Source organism: Colossoma macropomum, unplaced genomic scaffold, assembly GCF_904425465.1.
Source record: "Colossoma macropomum unplaced genomic scaffold, Colossoma_macropomum, whole genome shotgun sequence".
Taxonomy (NCBI): domain Eukaryota; kingdom Metazoa; phylum Chordata; class Actinopteri; order Characiformes; family Serrasalmidae; genus Colossoma; species Colossoma macropomum.
Window position 1 is genome coordinate 14,982,008 of NW_023494810.1, and position 27,891 is coordinate 15,009,898.

The following is a 27,891-nucleotide window of genomic DNA, read 5'->3' on the forward strand; positions in this document are numbered from 1 at the left end:
ACTGAAAAACTATACAGGCACTTTGTTTTCTAAAATACAGAGTAAGAAATGACACAACATGCTCTTTTATAGTCATTATGATGGACTATTGTCTCTGCACCAGCTGAAGATAATGTATTTCTTTGCTTAGCAATAATTTTTCAGTCCATAATTGATCTTCCATGTGCATGCTTTCATTTCAGGGTGGTACATCCAGAAAAGGGGGCTCGGACCCAGAACCGCCCGTCCGTCTCTTTCAGGTCAGCGGCTCAGACTCATCCAACACTAAAGCTATTGAGGTTCCAGCTCTGGCGGCTTCACTCAACTCCAACGATGTGTTTCTGCTGAAGAGCCAGGGTGCCATCTACCTGTGGTACGGCAAGGTAAGCAGTGTACCAAAAACAGACATGATTCATTTTTGCGAGACCAGTGTTAGAATTAAAGAACCTGTTTCTGTTCCTGTGCCTTTAAGACTGATTAAACTAACAATGTAGATACAAATACTGCATACAAAAATGAACGTCATAGAAATGCTACATAATGATGCTACATAAACCTACATTTTGCAAAAACTTTGAAAAATGACTGAAAGCTTACATTTCAAACATGAAATCTGATCTGAAATAAATGAATTTGTTCTTGAGAACTGTTAATAACTGATAATATTTCTGCTCATTGCAGTCATTCTGTAAGTAGTTAAACTCAATATTTAAGATGTGATATAGAACCTGACATTATTATAAAACTAATTGGAGCTTGGATTGGATTGTAAAGGAGCTTTGTTCTGGTTGACTGAGCAATCCAGGCTGAAACACTCCTTATAACTTCAGCATGAATGCCTGAGGGTTTAATATGCAGTTATATGAAAATGTGCTGGTTTTTGTGACATCACAAAAACAGTAAGGCCAAAACAGGCCTAGTTTCTGAATATGCATGTATAAATGTTTAATATTAAAGGGCCCACATAATGGGCTCTTCAGGTTTTTTGGCAGTAACGCACATCCAGCTGTGTCTCGTCTCTGTACTCAGGGTTCGAGTGGAGATGAGAGGGCCATGGCTAAAGAGGTCAGTACTGTTCTCGGTCAGGGCTCCTTCTCTGCGGAGATCATGGCAGAGGGTCAGGAACCTGTGGAATTCTGGAATCTTCTGGGTGGAAAGGCTCCATATGCAAACGACAAAAAGTAAATCTTACATAAATCTGTTTTTAACATAATTTATAATGTTTATACTTAATATTGTTTCATCTGTTAATACAAGTTAACTGTTTTGGAAGGAGATTAAATACAATATACAACTCTTATTAATAAAAGACAAAAGTAAATTAACTAAAAATATAGCAAAGATAAAATGCACAAAAAACATAAAAAAGAAATACTCAAAAAGGAAGTGCATTTCTTATTCTGTAAATTCTGAGTTTTATAGCACAGTGCTCTTAATTAGCATAATTAAAAAGATGCAATAATATTGTATAAGGTTCCATATAGAACCCTTTTCAAAAAGGTTCTGTATAGAACTATATACAACACATTCTCCATTAATCTGATGAACCATTTCATGATGCGAAAAAAATGTAAAGCTGCTGTCTATGCATCACTCAGACATCAGTATATATATACCATTCTCCTAAATTAGCTCAGTGGTGAAGATTTAGATTCATCATGAGTTTAATTTTTAAATTAAAATAAAAACCTTTATTCTAAAAAATGCTGTACCACATTTTTATGTCACTATCGAGAGAGTTTTAGTCTGTAGGCGAACACTTATTTTAGCCACACCCCTGCATTTTAGAGCAGGAAGTGAGGCTGCATCCCTGTCCCTCATGACCACATGGTGAGCAGTTAGATCCCATTGTTTTGAAGTAAATGAGTCCCAAAGTCTATAAAATCAGTTTGGAATTATCACTGCCAAAACACAGATTTTGAGCTTTATTGTGTTATAATGTAAAATTAAGATTTTATGTGTGTACTGCTGTTCAAAGCAGTGTTTGCTAGTCATGTCTCTGCTGCTCTGTTAACCCTGTAATCTGTGATCAGTCACTCATTACAGAACTAACTCTCTGTGTGTTTTCCTTTCTTTGCCGAGTTGAACAGCTGCCCATCCTGTGCATTTGATGCTGTTGCTTCTTTTGCCTTGATCGGGTGCCCACTGCTCGCCAGCCTCTTGACTGGCTTGACCACCATTGAGCTTCAAGCTGTACAATGCTGTGCAAACCTCACCCTCATGAACTGACCCTCCCGATGATGCTGCTGCTGCTGCTCCTGCTGCTGCTGCATAAACTAAAACTAATCTAATTAACCATTGCTCCACCTGTTTTCCCCGTTTTGTACGATAATACTTTATACTAATACTGTTTGCTAACCGCTGTCGACCAGAGGAGGATGGTTCCCCTTCTGAGTCTTGGTTCCTCTCAAGGTTTCTTCCTCTTGCTCTTAGGGAGTTTTTCCTTGCCACTGTCGCCACTGGCGACACTCATGGGGGCTTGCTTTGTGACAACACCTGTTGTAAATAGCGCTATTTAAATAAACTTTGCTTGCTTGCATGTACTGGCTGCATTTTTGAGCTCAAAATGAAACAGTCCGAAACAGTCACTACCGAAACAATCACTACTGAAACATTTGGTAAAGTCAGTGTTTTGACTTTACATGATTCAGATGTGCTTTAATTTCTTTAGTTTGTGTAATGAATCAGTCGGTGTCTGGTTCCTCCAAAGGTTACAGCAGGTCGTTCTGGACCATCAGCCGCGCCTCTTCGAGTGCTCCAACAAAACGGGCCGGTTCATCGTCACGGAGGTGACCCAGTTCGGTCAGGATGACCTCAGTGAGGATGATGTAATGCTTTTGGACACGTGGGATCAGGTGTGTTTCCTACAGCCACTGACAGTGTATAGAATTACTCTTCAATTAAAGTACATTAAAGTACAATACATTTTATTGTTGTCATAATTTGATGAACAGGACATTCTATGCAGCTCCTTCAGAGCACTGTCCACTACAGAAAGGACAAATATCATTTCATTTGACTAAAACTTCACACAGCTGTGTTCAGTGTAGTTTGTATAGCACTACAGTCTGCAGTCTGTCACAGCAGCAGAGAGCGGGCCTAACACATTTTGGATTTTCACTAAATGATTCTAAAGTATTTGAGCACCATTAATAATTAGATTATACAAGCAACCTATACTCTACTCTCTACCACAAATAAGGCCCAATCCCATTTCTTCTTTTTAGCCCTACCACTTGTTTTCGAGTGGAGAGTTACAAGGGGTAGTGGTTGAAATCTTGCCCTATGAAATGGGACAACCCTCAAATAAAAAAAGAACAAAACATTGCTTCATCAACAGCCTACTAGCTCTGCTCTGTAGGCGACCTGGCCCGACTTCAGTGGTAGCAGAGAAGGGAAAAGTTCAGCAACCTCACTGCTGGGCTTTAGTTACACTTAGGGCATCATATGCTTTCAAAGAGGGGTTATAAGACAGTTATTTATTATTGCGCACCGCTAATTCTTTTGTGATACGAAGCTGAAGGCTGCTATTCGCCAGCTTATTCTTTGAATTTTCCCGTTCCACCTTAAATGGTGCAGCAGTTACATTCTGGCGCTTCAGGCGTCAGAACTGCTGGACTATTTAAGGTGGAATGGGAAAGTTTGCTAGCTAGCTACCAAAACATTAGCGATTTTTTATGCTTCTTATAAAGAAAATGACCATAATACATTGTAACAAGATTAAACTAAAGATAATACAATGGCTATCGTATTTTTTAATGGAGAAAATTCTCACATTTGTGGATTTCTTTGGTCGCTTGTGCAGCCATCTTGCTGGTTTTTCTTTTTTTCTCATAACACTCCATTTGGAGAGTGCCTCTGAAAAACCTCTGTTTGTAGGGTCATGTAGCCCTAACACTACAAAAATTCGGACACTCCAACCCTAGACGTGAACGCACAAAACAGAGGGCTGAGGGCTAAGTTGTAAGGGGTAAGGGGTGAAATGGGATCGGGCCTAAAATTATGAACTTTGTTTCAGGCTTCTGCCATTTCTGCACAATTCAGTTCAGGTCAATCCAGATCAGTGCGGCTCAGCTGGAGTGAATAACATGTAATACTGCAGTTTTTTCTAAATGATGTTACAGTGTACTGTGTTTGTAATGTCAAAGAATAATTGACAGAACACAACAAAATGTTGTAGCATTTACTATAACGTGCTTGTTGCAATTCCAAAAGATTTGACTGAAAATTGTTTGCATGCAAAACTTATGCAAACCAGAAAGCTTTGATGCTCCATTCAGTGTCACTCTGGCCTCTTTTAGATATTCCTCTGGATCGGAAATCAGGCAAATGAAGTGGAGCGTCGGGAATCTGTGGTCACATGTCAGGAATACCTGCGGACCCACCCCGGAGCGCGTGACTGCGACACACCCATCCTGCTTGTAAAACAAGGCTTCGAGCCCCCAACATTCACTGGCTGGTTCACCGCCTGGGACCCCACCAAATGGAGCGTACGTTTCATACTACTCTTGTTAAAGAAGATTTTTTTTCTGAGTAGCATAAAATCTGCCTCCACAGATGTTTTCTAAGAAGTGGAATCATCTTAAAAGTAGAAATTATATGGAACATTTCTAATTATGGGATTGTAGGAATATTATTCTTGTTGAAATGGGAAATAATTGCTTGTTTCAAAGTGAAGGATGTAAAATGATCTGCCACTACAGATTTCACTTAAAAAAATGTTTTTCTTTTAAGTAAATCAAATGTTTTAAAGTGGTTATAATAATAATAAGAAGAATAACGTTATAAAATGATTACAGCGATTTCATAGTGAGAACTCTAAATTAGACATTAAATAACTTAAATCTACTTTTAAGATGCTTTTATTTGCTTTCATTGTCCTCTACCAGAGTGGTAAGACCTACGAGCAGCTGAAGGTGGAGCTGGGAGAAGTTACCTCCTTGGCAAAAATCACAGCGGTATGATATTTTAATTAAAATTCAATATTGCAGTCTTTATGCAAAATGTCTTCAGGTCTTAATTGTGTGTAATTACGTTACAGGAGATGAATGCCAACCAATCAAGTGTGGAGAACAAGACTTATGAGCTTCATCCTCCTGAGAAGCTGATTAACAAAAATGCAGAAGAACTGCCAGGAGGTGTTCACCCCACAGAGAGGGAGGTGAGAAGCACAGAACATGTTAAAATTACCCCCTAAAAGCTCAAAGTTATTGTTGTTGTTTTGCTGTAGTGTTAAAATAGAATTATGTACATAATAATCCCTTTACTGCAAGGTGTTGCCATATGGTGTTGCCACATTAAAACTACTTTTTAAATTTTTTTACAATATAAAAGTTTATTTTGGGGGAAATTGATGGCTTTATGCATAAAATGATATACTTTTTATCTGATCATATGCTTTCCTGTTGCAATGTGTACTTCTTTTAATGTAACTGCTGCCATGTGGGAACAGCATACATCAGTGGAACCGTAATGCACATAATGGGAGTGCATGAAAACACTGCTATTGGACATGATCATTTTCACATTTTCCTTTATGACTGAATGATGATTGTGGCTGTATCCTTCATCAATGACAGGTTTTTGGTTTACTCCCATGGTATGCATCGAAGGTTGCAATTCCCCTGTGGCATTCTGTTGCCATATAGCAAAAAAATGAAAAGTGCTCAATTCATTTTTTTGATAACACTTTCTATGTCATGTCTATAAGAATCTATTAACATGTTCCTAACACATTATAATGCATTCACAAGGCATTATAAACATGGCTATAAATATTTATGAAAATGCATAACATGTTATACCCATGTTTATTATGCATTATGAATTGCTATCATAATGCATTGTAAACGGTGTTCATATGTTATATGTCAATACCAAAGGAACTTGCATAGTGCATTATGACTAACAAAGCTGCCTGCTTATAAACACACACTGAGCCATGCTTTAATTACTTATAAATTATACTTATCCTGAATATTACAATAGCTTATAGTCATTTATAATGTATTATAACATACATTTGTATGTTCCAAGGAAAGTAGCAGAATTTCATAATGGGATAGATTATTAATGACAGATCTATGATATTTTAACTCAGTTTTAAGACCCTATGTGAGCTTTACCATTTTTTTACTTTTTAAAAATATTTCTACATATTATGCCAGTTTTAATAAGACACACAAAAAAATACAGACATATGTAAAGGTGCTACAGAAGTGTTTCTACTACTACTACTACTACTACTACTAATAATAATAATAATAATTATTATTATTATTATTATTATTGAATCCTCCTCACAGCAATGTTCGAATGTCTAGTGCCCAGTGCTTAATGCATAAGTTAATAATAAATTAATTGGTGTGGAATCTTTATATAAGGTTTCTCATACGTGCACATCTAATTTACAAAAATAGGTCTTTACAGAAAGATTCTTCAGGGAAGATAATATTCCCTGTATTACATTTTACATAAGCTCATTATATAATAACTGTATGTCATATGTCAGGAGAATATTTCAGGTATAACTGTGGCTTCAGTTTGCTTAAAGAACAATGAAAGGCTGTGAGGAGTCAGTGTGGATGAAAATGTGCATATAAATAAACAACGCAAACAAATCAGCATCAAACAGCGCTCTATGCAACATTTGTTACTAACAGATAATCTCATATCAGATATCAGTAATCATGTATCAATAACAACATTATTGTATTATAGTTATTATATGTATAGAATTCTATCTATAGAATCTGCACTACAAATTATTTTTACAGTAATTTACATCACAGTTTACAATAACATGCTGTTCTGAAATTATACAATTTCATTCTATTTTGCCATGAATCTTTGGGAGCTGTATGAAATACTTCTAAAAAGATGGTTCTACAAGGGTTCTTTGGAAAAGAAAATGGTTCTATGCATCATTTAATGGCTCTTTGCATGGTAAAATCGTTCTTCAGATTGATGGAGAATGTGTTGTATATGGTTCTACAAAGAAGCCTTTTGAAAAGGGTTCTATATAGCACCAAAAAGGTTCTGCTATTGTCATGATGTCAAGCTTGTAACCATAGAAGAGAGAACCCTTTTTGGTGCTACAAAGAACCATATACAACACATTCCCAATCAATCTGAAGAACAATTTCACCAGGCAAAGAATCGTTTAAAGTATGCAACGGGTTCTTTGACTGTTCATGGTTCTATATAGCATAGTTTTCTTTTCTAAAGAACCTGTAGTGTAGTTATTTTATAATTTACAGTAGGTTCCTGTAAATAACCCACAGTAAACTCTTAAAGATGATTCTTCAAGAGTGAAGAAAATAGTTCTATATAGAGCCAGGGTTCTTTGCATTATGAAAGTGTTCTTGAGATTTATGGAGCATGCACTATAGATGGTTCTATAAAACCTTTGTAAATGATTCTACATAGCACCAAAAAGGGTTCTGCTATTGTTATGATGTCAAACTTGTACACAGTAGAAGAACCCTTTTTGGTGCTATTTGGAACCATCTACAGCACATTTTCTGTCAACTTGAAGAACCATTTAACCATGCATAGAACGCTTTAAGCGTGCAAATGATTCTTTGAGTGTTTATGGTTCTATACACCTTTACTAAAGAACGCTTAAGGAACCATCTTTATTAAGTGTGTATGTTTCCTTTTGTTAAATGTTTGGTGCTCAGTCCAATCAGCTTCTTTATGTCTGTCTCCTTCACAGAAACATCTCTCAGAAGCAGACTTCCTTGCCGTGTTTGGAATGTCCAAAGACAAGTTCTTCGGTCTGCCACAGTGGAAACAGTGGGACGTCAAGAAGAAGCACGGCTTGTTTTGAAATCGCTCTCAAAACAAAAACTATTTTTAACTCATCTGTGTGTTACGCTGAAAAAAGTGACGCATTACATTTGAATGTGCATCATTTCCACACGAAAAACATACATCAGCAGGATTACTGTGAAACTGAGTAACTGACAGACAACACTGTGCTGATATATAATATATATAATATAATGATATATAATATATTTTACTGCATCAGGTAAATTAAATGTGTTACTTTTTTCAGTGCATATTTAACATAACTAGTGTGTTTTTATTATTTTAAGAGCATAAAAAACATTCAGAGAGGAAACAACAGTTCAGACACTTTTTTTTGTTATTTAATGAACTTCCTGCACATTTATTCACTACAAATTTACACACATAATGTTTTTTGAATTTGAAGTTATAAATATGACAAGAAAATATAAACGCATAAGCAAAAACACTGATAGGTTTTAAAAAATAAACTGATACAGAAACAAGATTCAGACACTACATTATTATATGTAAATAAATACAAATATATACACTCTTAAAAAGATGGTTCTTCAAGGGTTTTTTACCTTGAACTCGCAAAGAACCCTTTGCTTAAATGAATGAGAATGTGTTGTATATGATTCTGTATGGAACCTTTTGTGAATAATTCTTTGTAGCACAAAAAGGGTTCTGCTTTTGTCACAATGTCAATCTTGTAAAGAACCGTATTTGGTACCAAACTGAACACATTCTCTGTCAGTCTGAAGAACTATTGTGGGATCGTGGTTCTATGTAGAACCATTATCTTTACTAAAGAACCTTTGAAGAACCATCTTTTTTGTTTTTTTTTGGAGTGTACAAAATGCTCTTGTGTAAATTGCTTCTGGTGTCATTATAAAAGATGCTGCTATTGGCTGAGAAGATTTGGGTAGCAATTATGGTGAACTTCCTAAAGTTTTCAGAAAGAACATTGTTTAAGAGGAACTCCACTGATTGTTAAAATTTTCTGCATAATTACACGGTTAAAATGTAAACAGACACCACCCTATCACCACCACTGTAAAGAAATCTGAACCATTTCACACCAAACCACTCTGAATCACTCTGTTTACATCTCAAGGACTGTATTATTCAGAAGTTTACAAAAATTGGTGCTCCATTAAATTAAACTTGAATGGAAAAAGCTAGAGAGCCCCAAGAAACACCTTAAACATCCCTGTCAGTACAACTGGTTCGGTAATATGCAAGTGGAAATTTTATGAACGTTGATGGGTGGGTGTACCACGCACAAATTCTCTCAGACTGATGATAATGAAGGTAAGAGAGAAGTCAGCAGTCATTCCAAATGAGTGAATAGTTTTGGAACAATGTTCTCTCATCAGATGAAACAGAAATAGAGCCTTGTCATGTTTAGAGAAAGAGGGGTTGAGCGCCTGATCCTGAGAACCCCCACAGTGAAGCACGGTGGTGGGAGCATCATGACCTGGAGCTGCTTCTCTGTAAACAGAACTGGAGCGTCATACGCCATCAAAGAAAACATGAATGGAGCGATGAGATGAACATGAATGTAGCAGGAGATATTAGAGGAGAATTTAATCTCATCAGCCGAGAAGCTCAATTTGAGGAGAAGATGGATGTTTCAACAAGACAGCGACTCCAAACACACAGCCAGAAGATCTCCAGACTGATTTCTAAAGAAGGTGAAGGTGCTGATGGCCGAGCTGATCACCTGACTATCCCTCTGAAAACTACTGGAGGATTTTGAGCCCATCAGAGCGACTCTTACAACCTTGAGGAGCTGAAGGCGCTTTATTGAGAGAAACGGACCAGAACTGAACCACAAGCTCATCACTTCTTACTGTAGAGCCTCAAAGCTGGAATCACCAACAACAGCTTTACAGCAAAGCACTGATGATATTAACTTGAGGTGTCTGAACACTTTTTCCAGATCAACTTCATTTTCAAACAGATCTCTGTTTATGCTGATGAATATATACTTTTTTATTCATATTAATAAGTACAAAGTCAAACGTCATTAAGTGTGTGAGTTTAAAGTAGAAATATTCACTGGAATTTTATTAAATTACCAAAACAAAAGTGTTTGAACGTGTTTCTCCTCGCTGTATATTTATCAGGAAGAACTGGAAGCTGCGTAAATTTGATATTTAAATAAAACTGACAAGAATTCACAAACAGCACAGGAAGTGGAGGAGCTGAGGGTGCTGCAGCGCCCCCTACTGCTTTGGGCTTATTTAACTGCTAAACTGCTAAATTAATGCTAAAATAAAGGAACGTATAGATTAATAAAATCATTAGAGTGTAATAAAGAGCTGTGTTTGCTGCTGTGACTTTTTTTTTAGGAGTTTTTATTCATATATTCTAAACCTACATCAGCCACATTATCACATTTATCATTATCAGCTGTGCTCGACGTGTTAAACCAGGCAGTGTATTCATAACCATTTCATGTAATAACTTTCTGTGAGGGAGCTTTTAGAGGTGGACGTATGGTTCCTATCACCACCACTGTAAACAATTCTGACTCGGTAAGTTTTTTTTTCTAGAACTGAGCGTTTCACACCAAACCACTCTGAACGACTCTGTTTACATCTTAACTGTTTGATTATGCAGGACTTTTGAATGAAAAATCTTCCTCCAAGTCTGCAGTTTGGTGAAGTCAGCAGTGTGTGGATGTTCAGGGCAGGTTTAAAAGTGTGTGTTTGGGACAGATTCGTCTGATGTTTGACTAAACTGTTATCAATCTTTTTAGTGTTTTTAAATGAGTGAGAAAATGGAATGTTTAATCATTAGTTTTAATAAAATAAACATAGTTAAGGTATAGTGTCAAGTCCAAGATCAAAGTCCCAAAGGTGTTTCAGCTCTGACTTTGAACCAGTTCAGTAGAATCACCTATATACAGGTTTTATTGAAAATTAAATGGTTGATAATATCGCTAACTCGGCTGATTTTAGTGTCAAAAAGCTGTTCATGCTTCTGAATAAAGAGCCGTTTGAGAGTCGAATGACCTGAACATAAGACGCAGCTCCACACTGCCCTCTGGTGGAGCACAGAGTTCAGACACCTCAAGGCTCTTCAGTATGAGAATGTAGAACCGCGAACCGTTTTTTCACTTTATACTTTTGTGACTATTTAAAATTTCAGAAATTCTGATTCAGTCCGAAATGTTTGATATTTAAAGGTGGAGCAGGTGATTTATTTTTACAAACAATTTAATTTTATTTCTTGAAATACTCTTTACATCCTGATAGCAATCAATAAATCAAATGCTCTGTCAATAAAAAGAGAATAAACGGTTATCAGTGGCGGCCACAGGACTGTAAATACCCCGTCCAATCATTTAATTCGGACTGAATGGCCCACCTGTCTGTCTACACGACAGTGATTATCTGGTGTGTATTGTTTATGAGGAATTTGTTATGTTCCTGAATTATGTAGCTGACGTAGCTGCTGCTTATGTAGCTACATTCTGTATTAGCCCTGCGCTAATGTTAGCTAAGCTGTAGGTGTAAGCTAGCTAGCTGTGTTTATCGTGCGCGTTCATGTGTTTTGGGGGCGTGGCTTTGGAAGGAGGGCTGAAAGTGTGTGTGTGTGTGTGTGTGTGTGTGTGTGTGTGTGTTCAAGATTTCTTTGTGTTTATTAACGAAGGTTTTATATGCAGATTGACTGAATTCCTAGTTAATAATTTAAAGTTATCTTATTTTTTATGAATATGAAAATGTATGAGAAAGATGAATGCAAAAACATTCAAACTGTAGATTCAGAAATTATAGTAAATCTCTAGTAAATCCTTTTGTTTTGTGCTTTTATTATTTATTTGTTTATTTATTATATAACATTATTCCATGTGCTGCTGCTTATCTGAAGTACAGTCTGTAATTCAAATACATAAATTATGTAAAAATAAAGAAGAAAGTTTTAGACAGCAGGTGTACCGATGTGGGCCGGGCCTCTGAGTGCGGGTGCAGTGACGTCATAAAGAAAGCCGTCCAGGTCTCCATGGAGACGGGCAGAGTGTGAGGTAATAAAGAGCGGGTGTTTGGAGCAGAGTCTCATTCAGGAAGGACAGCAGAAGAACAGAACCAGCAGCTTGTTCGGACTGACGATCAAACCAAATCATATGAACCGAAACGAGTAGAGTGAATCATTCCCCCACACTCGACTCAGTCTCAGGCGCGCGCGCGTGTTTCCCTGGGAGACATTCCTGAACGAGTTCAAACTCTGAAGAACATTTTCACACATTTTCAAACGGATTTAAAACAATTTACAGTTTAGATTTCTGCTCCATCGGAGTCGCGCGGCTCTGATTCAATATCGGTATGAAGTGAAGTCTCTCTCTCTCTCCCTCTCTCTCTCTCTCTCACACACACACACACATTCACTTTATCTCTCCTTTTTCTCTCTATCTTTTTTGTCTCTCTTTTCTCTCTCCCTTTGTCTATTTCCCTGTCTTCTTTCTCGTTCTCTCTCTTTCTTTTTATTTTTTTCGCTTTTCCCCTATCTCTCCTCTCTCTCATTCTTACTTTTTTCTCTCTTTCCTTTCTTCTCTCTCGCTCTCTTGTTTCTCTCTCTCTCTTTCGTTTCTTCTCCCTCGCTCTTTTGTCTCTCTCTCTCTCTTTCCTTTCTTCTCCCTCACTCTCTTGTCTCTCTTTTTCTCTCTTTCCTCTCTCTCTTATTTCTCTCTGTCTCTCTCTGTCTCTCTCTCTCTCTCTCTCTCTCTCTCTCTCTCTCTCCATCCTAAAGTTTTCTCTCTCTCTCTTTTTTCAGCGCAGGTCCAGCATTACTGATCCAGGTGAGTCTTCAGGAGACCTTCAGGAGAAGCAGCAGAGGAGATGATCCGGGGGCGAGAGCTGCGCACCCTGTCCAGTCCCACAGCCTGCGGGTGCTGGGGCAGCTGCTTCCCCAAAATCTCCTTCTCATGCTTCCAGGCCTGGATCCTGGAGAGGCAGAGAGAGGAGGAACATCTCCGCCAGCTTCAGAGAGAGAGGAGAGAAATGGAGAGAGAGCTAGAAGAGATGAACAGGAAGATGAGGAGACTGAACAAGGAGAAGAGGAAGCTGGAGGAGAAGAGGAGGAGGCAGCGGGAAACGGAGAGACAGGAGGAGAAAAGAGAAAAGGCTCAGTGGAAAAAGTGGACGGAACGTGTAAGGGTCAGCCAGGAAGAGAGGCGGCAGCTGGAGATGCTCCGAGAGCTGGAGAAACATCTGCAGCTGAGCGAGCTGAGAGCTCTGGAGGAAGAGAGAGAGAGCAGGAGAACGGAGAGGGAGCATCACAGATCTGCTAGAAAGGCAAGACGTCTGATCTTCTTTATCGTTACTGTTAGTGAGAACATTTAGAGAGGCTTCCAGTCCAATCAGACTCTTTAAAGCTGAGCTCATATTCATTCAGGCTCTGGATCTGCACAGCTTCACTTTTCAGGAAAGCACTGTAAATGCTCAGGGACGCACAATATATTGATCCATAATTATTATTGCGGTATTAATATTGCAAGCTGCAAGATGCTGTTGAGCCTATACCCAATCCCTGACTGTTTTTTATGCGCTGTGAGCATCCAATCACAGACGTTCAAGCGATCTGTCAAACGTAAATAATTTTGGCCAATGTTTAACCACGTCACACTAAAGGTCTTTAATTTAAGATTTAATTATGGAAGGTAAATGAGAAAAAATATTTTCATGATTTTTCTTATTGAAAATGACAAAATTATTAGAATTAGAAAAGAAAGTAATAATTTTGGGCAGTACTATGAATTTTGTTGCCATATGGCAACAGCATGTGAAAATGGATCTGCAATCTGCAAACAGTGGGAGAAAACATGAGCATAACAATCATAAATGTATAAATGTTCACACAGGGAGGTATAAAAATAACTATACTGATCTAGTGTAAGGGTCCAGTGTGTATGAATTTACTCCACTGTATGCATTGCAGACTGGTATGTTGTTGCCATATGGCAACAATTATATTTTATCATTTTATATAAAACCCTTCTAGATTTGAATTGGTTTAATTTCTGAAAAACATTCCATTGGAGTTGTAGAAAAAAGTGAAAAGTATTTGTTGTAACAACATGCAGTAAAGGGTAAATATATTGCACAGCAAACTGCAGCCGTAACACAGTGGGTGATACCAAGTTTCTGAACCCTTTAGCATCGTCTGTTGTTTGTTCTATATGTTTTCGTTTATCTAATGTTATGATTCAGATGAAGATCAGATCACATTTTGGATCAGATTTCTGTAGAAATTCTGAGACTTTTAAGGGTTCTCAAACTTTCCAGCACCTCTGTATGCAGCTGTTTGATCACTGTGTGCTGTGTTGTCTCACTGTGCGTCTCTAAAGCTGCTGTTTACTGTATACTGTAGATGGACGTTGTGCAGCAGCCCTGGACAGGAGCTGGACAGAAAGGCCTGCTTACCTCCTGTTCTCACAAGGAGATGGAGAGAGACCTGCAGAAGAAGGCAATGGAGCTCCAGATTGAGGACATTCAGGTGATGATGGGAACCAGAGATGTTCATAAGGAGCAAGGGATCAGAAGCTTGGAAGAGACTGTGAGACAGAATGCCGCTCAGATTCTGCAGTGCAGAGAGCAAGAGGAGGAGCTGGAACGGGAGCTGGAGAACATGAGAAAGAATGTGTTCAGGAGAGCTCAGACAGACGTGAACAGAACGGACGTTGAGAGAGAAAGCTTGCTCCTCCTTCAGAGAGTCCAGAAAAAGAGACAGATGGAAGATCTGAGATGGAAAGAAAGAGAGGAGGAACTGGAGAAAGAGCTGGAGGAGCTGAAGCTGAAACTGGCCTCCATGGAGAAGAGCAGAGAGGAGGAATGGCTTCTGGAGTTTGGAGTTCAGCGAGAGATGGACAGAAAGAGAGAAATGGAACTGGAGAAGGAGCTGGAGGAGATGAAGGAGAAACAGTTGCAGGAAGAACAACAAAGAGAAGAAGACAGACGGAGAGAGATGGAACGACTGAGAGAGAAAGAAAGAGAGATGGACATGAAGAGGAAGCAGGAGAAGTTGGAGGAACTGGAGCAGACATGCAGAGAAATGGAGGCCCAGCTGGAGATGGAGAAGAAGGCGGCAGAAGAACAAGAGATGGCCATGATAGAAGGAATGGAGAGAAAGAGAGAGGAAGAAAGACGAGAGATGGAGATAAAGATGGAGAAAAGACAGAGACGGATGGAGAAAGAGCTCCAGGCACGACTGAAAGAGAGCGAGATGGAGAGAAAGAAACACAAAGAGCTTGAGAGAGAGCAGGAGGAACGACAGAGGCAGGTGGAAGAGCGTCTGAGAGACGTGGAGAGAAGGATGGAGGAAAGCAGAAAAATGGAGGAGAACTTTAGAAAAATGGAGACAGGGACCAAAGAGGAGAAAGCGAGAACAAGGGACAGCACCCTCAGAGCAAAAGTAGAATCGATGATGAGAGAAATGAAGACAGGAAGAAAGAAGAAATCAAAGACAGAAAATCACTCTAATATGGAGATGGTGTGTGAGGTGGAAAAAGAGAGAGAAATGACTGAAGTGGATGAAATGAAGGCGAAGAGATGGAGAGGAAGGAATGAAAGACGAGAGATAAAAGAGAAGAAGCAGAAAGATGATCTGTTCCAGGAACCTGTGAAGCAGAGAAAAGAAGATCTGCTCCAGGAACCTGTGAACCAGAAATACGAAGATCTGCTCCAGGACCCTGAGAAGTGGAGAAAAGAAGATCTGCTCCAGGAACCTGTGAAGCAGAAATACAAAGATCTGCTCCAGGAACCTGTGAAGCAGAAATACGAAGATCTGCTCCAGGAACCTGTGAAGCAGAGAGAAGAAGATCTGCTCCAGGAACCTGTGAGGCAGAAATACAAACATCTGCTCCAGGAACCTGTGAAGCAGAAATACGAAGATCTGCTCCAGGAACCTGTGAAGCAGAGAGAAGAAGATCTGCTCCAGGAACCTGTGAGGCAGAAATACAAAGATCTGCTCCAGGAACCTGTGAAGCAGAAATACGAAGATCTGCTCCAGGAACCTGTGAAGCAGAGAGAAGAAGATCTGCTCCAGGAAACTGTTAAGCAGAAATACGAAGATCTGCTCCAGGAACCTGTGAAGCAGAAATACGAAGATCTGCTCCAGGAACCTGTGAAGCAGAGAGAAGAAGATCTGCTCCAGGAACCTGTGAGGCAGAGATATGAAAATCTGCTCCAGGAACCTGTGAAGCAGAAATATGTAGATCTGCTCCAGGAAACTGTTAAGCAGAAATACGAAGATCTGCTCCAGGAACCTGTGAAGCAGAGAGAAGAAGATCTGCTCCAGGAACCTGTGAAGCAGAAATATGAAGATCTGCCCCAGGAACCTGTGAAGCAGAAATACGAAGATCTGCTCCAGGAACCTGTGAAGCAGAAATATGATGATCTGCTCCAGGAACCTGTGAAGCAGAAATACGAAGATCTGCTCCAAGAACCTGAGAAGCAGACGGAGGAGAATGAGCATAAAGATTGGAGAGAAAGGGAAGTGGAGATGCAGAAGGCCAGGAAGGAGCACATGGACAGAGAGCAGCGGCGGAAGAGGGAGAGGATGAGAAAAATGTTTACTTCAGGACAGAGCTGGTTTACATTGGAGGATGGAGCTCGGTGCAGGCGCTTTGGAGGAAGAAGAACGAGAAACAACATCTCCAGTGAAGAAAAGAAAGAAGAAAACAATGAGCTGGAGAACAAGCAAGAAGATCTCCAGAGTTTGAGCTGGCCAGTTCCTCCAAATGGAGGAGGCTTGCTCATCAGTGTGAAGCCCCTCCACCCCTGCGCACAACCTGAGGAGGAACTTATAGCCTTGACTCCCTCCACAGGTGACCCCACCCCAGATCTCACTACGGAGGACAGCGTGGAGGAGCAGGAGATCACTGCTGCTCCTGAGGAACCCAGCCCACAGCCTCAGGCTTTCAGCGAGCCACAGAAAGACTCTCAGATCTTCACTGATGGCTCCAAAGTCACCACTGAGGAGGAGGATGAGGCTGAGGAAGCGATGAGCAGCCAGCTGGACGACCTAAAGGAATCTGTGCTGCGGCCACATTCGAGGGGAACTATGGTCCAGTGCTGCGTCCAGCGTGATAGGACGGACAAGAGCGGTCCCACCTACCACATGTTCCAGGAGGTCGAGGATGGCACAAAGGTCAGAGCAGTCAGAGATACACACAGCATCACAAACTGCTTTACTCTGCTTTAGGGATGTACTGATATAAAATTTCTGGGACGATATCGATTAAACCAGATTAACATCTCGTTGTGTCCGACATGAATACCGATACCAATAACCGATCATTTAGAGTTTACTGCATTTTAACACACTATAATCCATATATGAAGTGCAGAAAGTGCAAGACAGGTCAGAACTCGGACGGATCATTGATCAACAGTGGAATCAGACAGTTACTATGAACATTTACATTAATTTATGGAAATATTTTACATTATTTAGCAGATGCTCAGAGACACTTACAGGGTAGATGCTGGTAATGCCGGTGAGCACTCAGTGAAAATAAGGTTTTAAATTAAATCAAATCAAATCAAATCAAATCAGATTTATTGTCACATCACAAGAGTACAGGGACACAGGTGAGTGAAAAACTTGAGTGCGAGTTCCACAAATTATGCAGAGAACAGTATTTACACATAGATAAACAAAACTATAGATAGGATAGAAGAATAGATAAAACCAATTTAACTAAAATATATACATATAATCTTACACAATAACTTAAAAATAATAATATTGCACCGAGACATATAATATTGCACTGGGAATGTAGAGTGAGTGTAATCAACTATATACTATATATAGTAATGGATATTACAATGCTATGTAGATGTGCAAGTAATCACACTAGGTGTGGAGGTAGAAGATGGTACAGTAGGTGGCAGAGTATTTAGTAAAGTGCAAGGTACAGGAAGTTAAGTGGAAGCGCAGGGGGAGAGTATTGTCTTTGGATAGGTATTCAAAGTCCAGCTATGCAAGTAAAGTGCGGGAGTACAGTGGGTGCACGTACGTGTAATGGGAAGGGTTGGGCTGGGCAGAGCAGTGATTACTGGCTGTTCAATAGCCTGGTTGCATGGGGGAAGAAGCTGTCTTTGAGCCGACTGGTTCTGGCTTTTAAGCTTCTGAGCCTCCTACCACTCGGCAGCTGAGAGAACAGACAGTGACTAGGATGGGAGGGGTCCTTCATAATCCTTCTGGATTTCCTCAGGCAGCGACTGGTGTATAAATCCAATAGGTTAGGGAGCTGAACCCCGGTGATGGACTGTGCTGTCCGCACCACCCTCTGCAGAGATTTCCTCTCACGAACAGTACAGTTCCCGTACCAGGTGGTGATGCTGCCCGTCAGGATGCTTTCCACAGTGCAGGTGTAGAAGGTCTTAAGGATGCTGGGGTTCAGGCCAAACCTCCTCAGCCTTCTGAGGAAGTAGAGGCGCTGGTGGGCCTTCTTCACCACCTGTGAGGTGTGCACTGCCCATGTCAGGTCCTCGCTGATGTGAACACCGAGAAACTTAAAGCTGCTGACCCTCTCTACCGCAGTCCCATTGATGGAAATCGATGGGTGTACTCTCTCCTGCTTCCTGAAGTCCACGATCAGCTCCTTGGTCTTACTGACGTTTAGAGAGAGGTTATTCTCCTGGCACCAGTTTTCCAGGATTTTAACCTCCTCTCTATAGGCCGATTCATCGTTGTTGGAGATCAGGCCCACAACTGTTGTGTCGTCAGCAAACTTTATGATGACGTTGGAGCTGTGTCTAGCAGTGCAGTCATGGGTGTACAGGGAGTACAGGAGCGGGCTGAGCACACAACCCTGGGGGGCTCCGATGTTGAGGGTCAAAGAGGAGGATGTGATACTTCCCATCCTTACCACCTGCCGTCGGTCCGTCAGGAAGTTCAGGATCCAGCTGCACAGTGTGCTGTTCAGACCCAGATCCCGGAGCTTGCAGTCGAGCCTCGAAGGAACGATTGTGTTGAATGCTGAACTGTAGTCTACAAACAGCATTCTCACATACGTGTCCTTCTTTTCCAGGTGGGAGAGGGCAGTGTGCAGGGTCAGGGCGATTGCATCGTCGGTGGATCTATTCCGCCTATATGCAAATTGCAGTGGGTCCAGGGTGGCAGGCAGTGAGGAACAGATGATATCTCTGACCAGCCTCTCAAAGCATTTGCTTGCGATGGAGGTCAGGGCAACAGGTCGCCAGTCGTTCAGACAGGTAATACTAGCTGTCTTTGGAACTGGCACAATGGTGGCTAGTTTGAAACTAGCTGGCACGACCGAGAGAGACAGTGAGGTGTTATAGATGTCTGCAAAAACTCCTGCTAGTTCCCTGTAGCAGGCTTTAAGCACTCTCCCGGGAATGCCATCTGGTCCTGCTGACTTGCGTGGGTTCACCCTCTTGAAGGCTTTGCACACATCAGCTACGGAGACGGAGGGGGCGTTGGGATCAGCGGTGGGCGGGGCGCTCTCCAGTGGTGCTGCGGGAATTCCGTCGAAGCGAGCGTAGAAGTTATTAAGCTCGTCCGGCAGATCAGCGCTGGTACTGGGCAGAGTGCGAGAGGCAGTTTTATAGTCAGAGATTGTATTTAACCCCTGCCATAAGCTTCGTGTGTTGGCTGTGTTGAACTGTGCTTCCACTTTCATTCTGTACGCACGTTTAGCTGCTCTGATGGATTTACGGAGAGCGTAGTTGGATTGCTTGTACTCCTCCGTATTTCCCGCTCTGAATGCAGCGCTGCGTGCGCTGAGGGCGGAGCGAACCTCACAGTTCAGCCAGGGCTTCTGATTGGGGTAAACGCGGACTTGTCTGCAGGGCACTACGTCATCAACACACTTGCGTATGAAGGCGGTGACTGTGTCTGCGTACTCGTCCACGCTGCCCGACGAATCACGGAACATTTCCCAGTCCACATGATCAAAACAATCCTGCAGCATAGCGTCTGATTGGTCAGACCAGCGGCGCACCTCCCTGGTAGTGACCGGCCCCCGTTTCAGCTTCTGCCTATAGGTGGGCAGGAGCAGGATGGAGGAGTGATCTGATTTGCCGAACGGGGGTCGGGGGAGGGATTTGTAACAGTTCCGGATGCTGGAGTAAACATGGTCTAAAATCCTGTCTTTCCGAGTGAAACATGTTACGTGCTGGAATAATGTCGGACAGTAGGTTCGCAGGTTATTCCGATTAAAGTCCCCCGCAACAATAAGTGCAGCCTCCGGGCGCGCGGTCATCTGCTTGCTGATAGCCTCGTGTAGCTTCCCGAGCGCGAGGTCCGAGTCCGCCTGCGGGGGGATGTACACCGCGGCCAGACAGAGTCCCATTATCTCACGGGGCAGCCACGCCGGCCGGCAAAACACGATGAGATATTCCAAATCCGGCGAGCAGAAAGACTCGATGAAATGTACATTCCTCCGATCACACCAAGCGTTATTGATCAGAAAACATACACCTCCTCCTTTGCTTTTCCCGGAGAGCTGCTTGGTTCTATCGGCGCGGTGCAGAGAGAACCCGGCGGGTTCGATGGCATTATCAGGGACCTCATCAGATAACCACGTTTCTGTGAGGCAGAGAACGCTGCAGTCCCGGATCTCTCGCTGGAAGGCGACCCGTGCATGAAGCTCACACAACTTGTTTTCCAAGGACTGCACGTTAGCCAGTAATATGGTGGGAAGAGGCGGCCGATGGGCACGGCGTCTGAGTCTGACGAGCACGCCGGCTCTCTTGCCTCTTTTCCGGCGTCTTCGACGGGTGCGTGGCCGGGCGGCCCAGATGAGTGGCGCCTCTCCAGTGTTAGTAAACAAGGGATCGGCGTTATGGAACTCAAAGTCCGGTTTCCGGTGAGTGATCGACGATCTGATTTCCAGAAGTGTTTGTCGGTCGTAGGTGATAAAACCAGTAACATTTAGTGCAAAAAGAGTTAAAAACAAACACAAAAACAACAAAAAACTGCAAAAGTAAGCGGGAGCTCGCAACACGGCAGCCATACTCGGCGCCATCTTGAAATGAAATTATCAACCGTAGCTCCAATATAATAATAATAAGAGCTCCGTTTATCATCAAAACATCTTCATTTTTACAGCTTCATACTAACTGTTCATTTTATACACACATCTTCAAAGAAATTGGTTTAATATGAATATTATTATGTGAGTGATCCACCGATATATTGATCAGCGCTGCTCTGCTTTTTCTCTCTAACGGTCAGTCCAGCTCTAACTGATCTGTTTGTCTTTCCTTCTCAGCAGTTACTGTTGGTGGCGAGGAGGATGAAGAAGAACAAGGCGTCTTCTTATGTGATCTCAGTGGGCGAGTTTGACGAGGCTGAAAGCGTTGTGGGGACAATGAGGTACGTACAGATTTCGTACAGAACCAAGCGTCAGTGTTGGGGGGTTGTGGAGGGGCTTAGCCCACCGAGAAGACCCCAAGATGTAGACATTTGATTTGTTTTCTGTCGTTGTATTGTGGCCAGTCAGAATCCTGACACACTCGATGTCGTTCTTGAACATGTGAGGTGGTTCCAAACTGCTTTCAGTTCTTTAGCAGCACCCTCTCTCAGCATGTCTGTATCATGTGTTCTAAAGGTTCTCTGTGTTCTACTGTAGATCCAATCATCATCGGACTGAATTCACGCTTTGCAATGATGGCAGAAACCCTGCGGGAAGCCATGGAGCTCTGCTGGAGGAGAGCCACACACAGGAGCTCATGGCTGTCAGCTATGTGAGTATATACACTTAGACTGTAGGGATCTATAGAGAACCAGACTGCTGATGATGTCACTGTAACACACACTCAGCTGCTGTATTGGTTCTCCCTCTACCTTGTAAAATGAATGCATGTCTATGGACGCAGTGTTCATATTCAGAAAATTGGAGATATCCCTGCTAGAAAAAACAGCATAGAACATCTTATGTTGTGTGTTGATGCTGGTATGCTGGTCAACCTGCATGACCATACTGGGGTGACCAGCTAAGCCAGAACCAGACCAGCATAGACCAGCTGGGATCAGGCCTTTGCAGGTTTTTTCAGCAGGAAAAACAATAATTCTGAGGTGTACTGCATTTTTCCTGCAACAATATCCAATTTATGTTCTGTAGCAAAACAGTTCATGTATAAATATTTTTACTACTATAACCTAATATAACCTGAGCATTCACATAGCTTACTTTGAGTATTGAACATATTTGTCTTGTAATTTTTATACTGAATTTTGACAGTGTGAAACCTAGAACTACAGTGAATGTAAAAGGTGTGAAATCCCACTAACAGTCTTTGTGTAAGAGTGTAGTTTAGTTTAAGCAGCTCTCCACTGACCAGCTCAGCAGATAGCTCAGACAGCTAACAGGCTAAGAGGCTCTGTCAGTAACACAGAGTATTACGCTTTAAGCTGAAATATTTTCTAAATATTTCACTAAAGACTGCTAAACAGAGTGAAGAACATGTTATGTGTTTCTTACCAGCTCAAATATCCTCACATCTGTACAGCCGCCTGCTGTAAATAGTATTAAATCCATGAAGAGAAGTGAAAGTGCACCTCAGTTAGTTTCGTGCTAATGTTATATAGTGTTTCCCATAGAGACGCTGGTGAAAATGAGCGTCTTAGGAATGACAGAAATACAACAAAGACTTTTCAAAAAGTAAATATATATTCCCATATTAAAGGTCATATATATATATATATGTATATATATATATATATATTCTTGCTGGGGGCTGCCCAGTGCCACAAATGACTGGACACATGTTGTGTGTTGTCTCTTTTAGGAGTCAATATTGGGGTTCATAAAGTTACAGCAGATGTCCGCCATCATTCCTCACATGGACAGGAACTCTCAGCGTGTTTGTTTGGGTGATGTAAGTTTGAGATACAGACGAGCCCAGATTATCATTCTCACACACTCACTCTTCCTCTCACAGCTCTTAGCCACTCTCAGCTGATTTTAATGAGATTTTACTGATAATGTAAAAATATCACATTATTGAAATGTATTAGATTTTCAGGCTGATTATGTAATATTATATTAATATCTTATTATAATATTATTATTTCATTATTGATCAGCACATTCTTAGTAATTTTCAACCAAAATTTTTGGTGTTGTTACATGATCTGTCTTAAAAGATTGTGTATTAATATATGTGTGTTTATTTATCATTAAAGGGATCTTTATTAAAGAAAATGAAGAACAATCAGGGAGCAGGGTTGATTAAACTGGAGACAATAGTGCCGGCGTGGAACGAGGAGAAGCAAGAGTATGTGATGGACTTCAATGGACGAGTCAAAAAGGGTTCAGTGAAGAACTTCCAGCTCGCCTGTTCTGATAGTCGTGAGTTCAGCAGCATTTTCTCTCAGCGTGTCTGTGTTTGGATGGATGTTTTCCTCTTTCTTTACCTTCTGTGTCTCTTTCTCTCTCTCTCTCTCTCTCTCTGCTGTAGCTGTTTAGCTCTCTTTCTGTCTTGGTGGTCTCTCCCTCTCCTGTTGGGGGTCTAAAGAGTCTTTTTGTGTCTCCACAGCGGACAAGTTGGTGATGCAGTTTGGTCGTGTAGATGAAAATCGCTTTGTGCTGGACTACAGCTCCCCCTTGTGCGCTCTGCAAGCCTTCACCATCGCCCTGTCCTGCTTCGATGAATGACCGCAATGCCACATGTGCTGTCCACATCTCTCTCTCTGTGACATCCGCTTCAGCCTTCAATAAAAGCAATAAAACTAGAAAAGTGCATTTACTGATGGAAATGATGAGTGTGCAGCTTAAGCAGGTCCCAGGTGGTTACTAGGGTATTGCTAAGTGGTTTCTATGTTATCCTAGGTGGTTGCAGTGATATCCAAGGGGGTTGGTAGGTGGTAGCTACTCAGCTGATATGGTATCTGTGGTGTTTGCTAGGTGGCCAATATGGTGTTCCAGGTGGTTGCTAGGGTGTTGTTAGGTGGTTGCTATAGTATCCCAGGTGGATGTTTAGGGATTGCTATGTAGTTGCTACGGTATCAGGAGTAGTTGTAAGGGTCTTGCTAGGTGGTTGCTATGGTGTGGTCCCCCAGGTGCTTGCTAGGGTGTTACTAGGTGGTTGCCATAGTATCCCAGCTGATTGCTATGGTGGTACCTTGTGGTTGCTGCGGTATCCTACATGGTTGATACGGTGTTGTTAGGTGGTTGCTATGGAAATTCACATGCTTAATAGAGTGTTGGTAAGGTACTTTTATTGTGGTGATAAGTGGGGTGTATTAACTTTTGCCCTCATAGTTCTGCCATTCACACTTACGGGGGGAAAAATGGGATGGTGGTGGGGCTGGTTGCTATACGCAAACTGTACATCAAATCAAAAGCTGTATACTAGAACACCATTCCCGATCACACTGAACATTCCAGACTTGGTTTGGTGTCAATATCCCAAAAACTGCAGGATGAGTTAGCGACAAAAATCACAGAATAATAAAATAAAAAAAAATCTGTACACAGATTCTAAAAGAATATCTGTGTACAAGAACTCACAAATAGAAATGCATTTCAAAAACAAACAAACAAGCAATCAAAATTGGATTTTCATCTGTAATGATGCTCTTTTCCGTCTATTTTCCATCAGTCAAATTTGCTGCAGCCACAGCAGATATCAGTGTGAGCCCACTCAAAAGGAAATTCCACCATTTTTTCAAAGTATTGCATAATTAAATGTTTAAGATGTAAACAGAGTTGGTCAGTGGTTTGGTGTGAAATGCTCCATTCTAGAGAAACTTACCAAGTCAGAATTGTTCACAGTGGTGGTGACAAGAACCAGACGTCCACCTCTAAAAGCTCCCTCACAGAAAGTTATTACATGACATGGTTATGAATACACTGCCTGATGTCTGAGATGTTGTTTTGCAACAGAATATAGAAGTTCTTGGTGTGAAATGTGTTTTTTTAAACACGTAGTGCGTTATGAGGAATTTCACATTAAACCACTCGGTACTGACTCAAACATTGAGTTATGAAGAAATTGTGAAAAATTGGTAGAATTCTCCACAAACTGCCACAGCACAGACCACAGCGGGACGTGTTGGGTACCTCATATTTCCCACCAATTAAACAGAAATTTTTTCTTTGTATAAAACATTTATTCTTTTGGTGTATTGACTTTTATATTGTATTATTTATTCTTTTTTTATTATTTATTCTTTTTTTAAGTGCAGTTAAAAGTAGAAAAAATTCAACATCACATGAACTGACAGGTAAATGCAATCCTGCTTCAAGACTGGAAATTACTTAAAAAAAGAAAGGAAAAAAGTAAAATCACAGAGAAGAGCAAAAGCACTACTTGGTAGTTGGTGGTAGACGGGAGACGGTGATGGAGTTACTGATTGGCTGAGTAAAGGTGTTTATCAGCAATTATCCTAAAAGATATTTGATTTTAAATTTTAAAGGTGGATTTGTTGAAGGCCTGTACAGTCCAAAAAAGGTGAGGAGAAAAAAAGCCAGCCAAAAATACAACCTGTAAACCTTTCGACAGTGTGTGATGAACTCAGACATTCCACATAAGCGTCATTAAGCATCATCGTGTTTATCTTCTTGATCTTCCACCCCACACTATTACGACTGCTGTTAAAACAATACTGACATATTTTTACTGTATATATTTCATATCCCTCCATTATTGAAGCTAGACTTAAAATACCTCCATTAAAATACACTTATTTCCATTCTCTTTAGTGCCTATAACATTACAGTGCATTTATATCTTTATATATTTGAAGATAAACAATCTGCTATTTACGGTTTCCATGGCGCCACCAGCTACAGCACAAACGATACAAGCTTACATTCAGAAATTAAACACTGCATTTAGAACATGAGAATCTGAAATACATTCAAAGAAAGGCATGATAGCATTTGATACGTTTGGCAGCACAACTGCTCAGGTCCGTTCTCATTATCTAAGGGCAACTCCACTGATTTTTTGAAATTCTCACATAATTAAGTGGTCAATATGTAAACAGAGTCATTCAGAGTGGTTTGGTGTGAAACGCTCCGTTCTAGAGAAACTTACTGAGTCACAATTGTTTAACGTGGTGGTGATAGGAACTAGACGCCCACCTCTAAAAGCTCCCTCACAGAAAGTTATTACATGAAATGGTTATGAATACACTGCCTGATGTCTGAGACATTGTTTATGATAGTTTTAAGAACTTAAAATCCTGTTATGGTGGAGGGATACATAATTTGCATGGCAATGTGAGGCAAAATAGTCCCCAAAGAAAACTTACTATTTCAGATTCACTTCACTATTTTCCCATCATCAACATTCCATATAAAACTCAGGAGACACGTGTAGGTTCACTGGTGGTTTTGGAAAGTAAATAAAATGTCTATATTTGTGTTGTAGTCATGGCAACCCCTGATTCCTATCACCACCACTGTAAAGAAATCTGAACCATTTCACTCCAAACGACTCTGAACCACTCTGTTTACATCTTAAACACTCTGTTATGCAGACATAAAAAAAGTCTGTGGAATTCCCCTTTAACTATTTATATTTAACCACCTAATACTTGATATTGTTTTAAAACTGTAGCGTCAGCTGTAGTGAACGCCTTCCACACTACAGATATGAATGGAAACAGTAATTAAAATCTTCTTTACGTGTAATTCCAGGTTTTTTCTGATAAAATAACAAACACCTGAACTCTTTGCTTCTAAGACGTTCCATAATTTTCCTCATAGACTATTCCTTATTGATAACAACAGCTTCTAACAATATGTTTTGTTCTATTTTTCTGTCCTGTACAATCATGTAGTCTTTATCTCTTAATTACAAATTTTCTTGAGTCAAATGTTCTGGACTGGTCCTCTATATGTACATGGTTTGTGTCCAGGTTATTTTGATTTTTTCATATCATAATGCTGCTTTGCATGGACCTCTCAACATTAAAGAGCAGCAAATACTCAAAAGTTTGTTATATCAGTCCTCTTATCACAGTATGTCCGCTTGTTGTTGATGGTATGTGGAGTCTTCATTCAGAATTCAGTCTTGAATTCGCATTTCTGTGATCTGTGACAAGTCTGAAGTTGGCCTCTTACTCAACAGCTTTTTATTTGAATTTTCCGCTCCACCTTAAATGGTGCTGCAGTTACATGCGCCTCTTTTCTGCTGTAGAGCCAAACGGCCATTCTGTGCAGGTGAGAAACTTGTTACATTTTCTTTTTCCATCTTCTATGCTGCTAAATCAGGTCCAGGAAGAAAACTATGCAGGACAGTGGCTTAGTGATGACTAACAGGCTAACAGCTTCATACATTACTGCAAATGTTCGATTCTGGCGTAACCAAGATTGTTTTGACAGCGTCAACATTCTCGCAGGGTCAGCTTCTCTGATGAAGATCTGTTAATTTACTGTAAAAACTTTAATAACTGTAAAAGTTGACACAAGGCAGGTGTAGCTAAAACCTGGCAGCTCAAGCCTCGGATACACTACACGACTTTTATAGTCCTAACAGATTGATTATAACTGCACACTGAGCGTTACAGCAGGGGGTGCTATAATGACAGCCAAGCTTGTCCAAGTGGTCTCGTACTGCCAGCATGTTTTCTCAGCTGCCACAGCAGACGAGCAGCTGAGTCTCACGCAAAGATGGCTTACATGAACATAAAAATATGATCCATTATGGCCTTTTTATTCCAGCAGAAGAAGTAAAGCAGCTCACTCTCCTCTACTGTCCACGTTTAGCTGTTGAGGCTGTTGGAATAACAATAGATCCTCTTTGATTTGTCCTCTAGTGCCCCCTTGAGTACTGAATGATTTAATCATCACTATAACATAAGAACACACGGTGAGTTCGTACAGACAGACCGAGCGTCTGCAGTGCGTTGGCCGAGCACTATCATGTGCGTTCAAGTACTTGAGTTTGTTTCTGGCCTTAAGAAGCATCAGGTAAACGTGTTTAAGTGAGGCTAATGGATGTAAAGATGAGATCAGTCTGGCAGTTTTTAGAGTTTTAGATGTACATAAACTCGGTGGTGCTCATTCAACTCATAAAAAATTTGCTACACATGAGTGTATTTTCACTCTTTATCGTTGTTTACTTGCTGTGTGTCTTTTACTTTCACTCTCAGTTTTATTGGCTGTCTGGTCAGATTGAG

At 40.9% G+C, this 27,891-nt stretch overlaps 2 protein-coding genes across 2 annotated transcripts in view; both read left to right on the forward strand.

Annotated features, from left to right (window-relative positions):
* Positions 1-8,088, forward strand: part of avil (advillin) — a 34,212-nt gene extending 26,124 nt beyond the window's left edge. Inside the window, exons 14-20 of the mRNA XM_036559666.1 lie at positions 183-362; positions 1,009-1,160; positions 2,690-2,834; positions 4,281-4,469; positions 4,869-4,937; positions 5,021-5,140; positions 7,697-8,088. Coding sequence (XP_036415559.1) covers positions 183-362; positions 1,009-1,160; positions 2,690-2,834; positions 4,281-4,469; positions 4,869-4,937; positions 5,021-5,140; positions 7,697-7,810 — 969 coding nt within the window. The 3' untranslated portion in view covers positions 7,811-8,088. The remainder of the gene's footprint in view (positions 1-182; positions 363-1,008; positions 1,161-2,689; positions 2,835-4,280; positions 4,470-4,868; positions 4,938-5,020; positions 5,141-7,696) is intronic.
* Positions 8,089-21,052: 12,964 nt separating this feature from the next.
* On the forward strand, positions 21,053-23,416 carry LOC118799251 (tubby-related protein 3-like). The gene is made up of 5 exons (XM_036558978.1): positions 21,053-21,132; positions 21,389-21,503; positions 22,548-22,637; positions 22,945-23,110; positions 23,298-23,416. The coding sequence occupies exons 1-5, from the start codon at positions 21,053-21,055 to the stop codon at positions 23,414-23,416; spliced, it is 570 nt and encodes a 189-aa protein (XP_036414871.1).
* Positions 23,417-27,891: the final 4,475 nt, after the last annotated feature.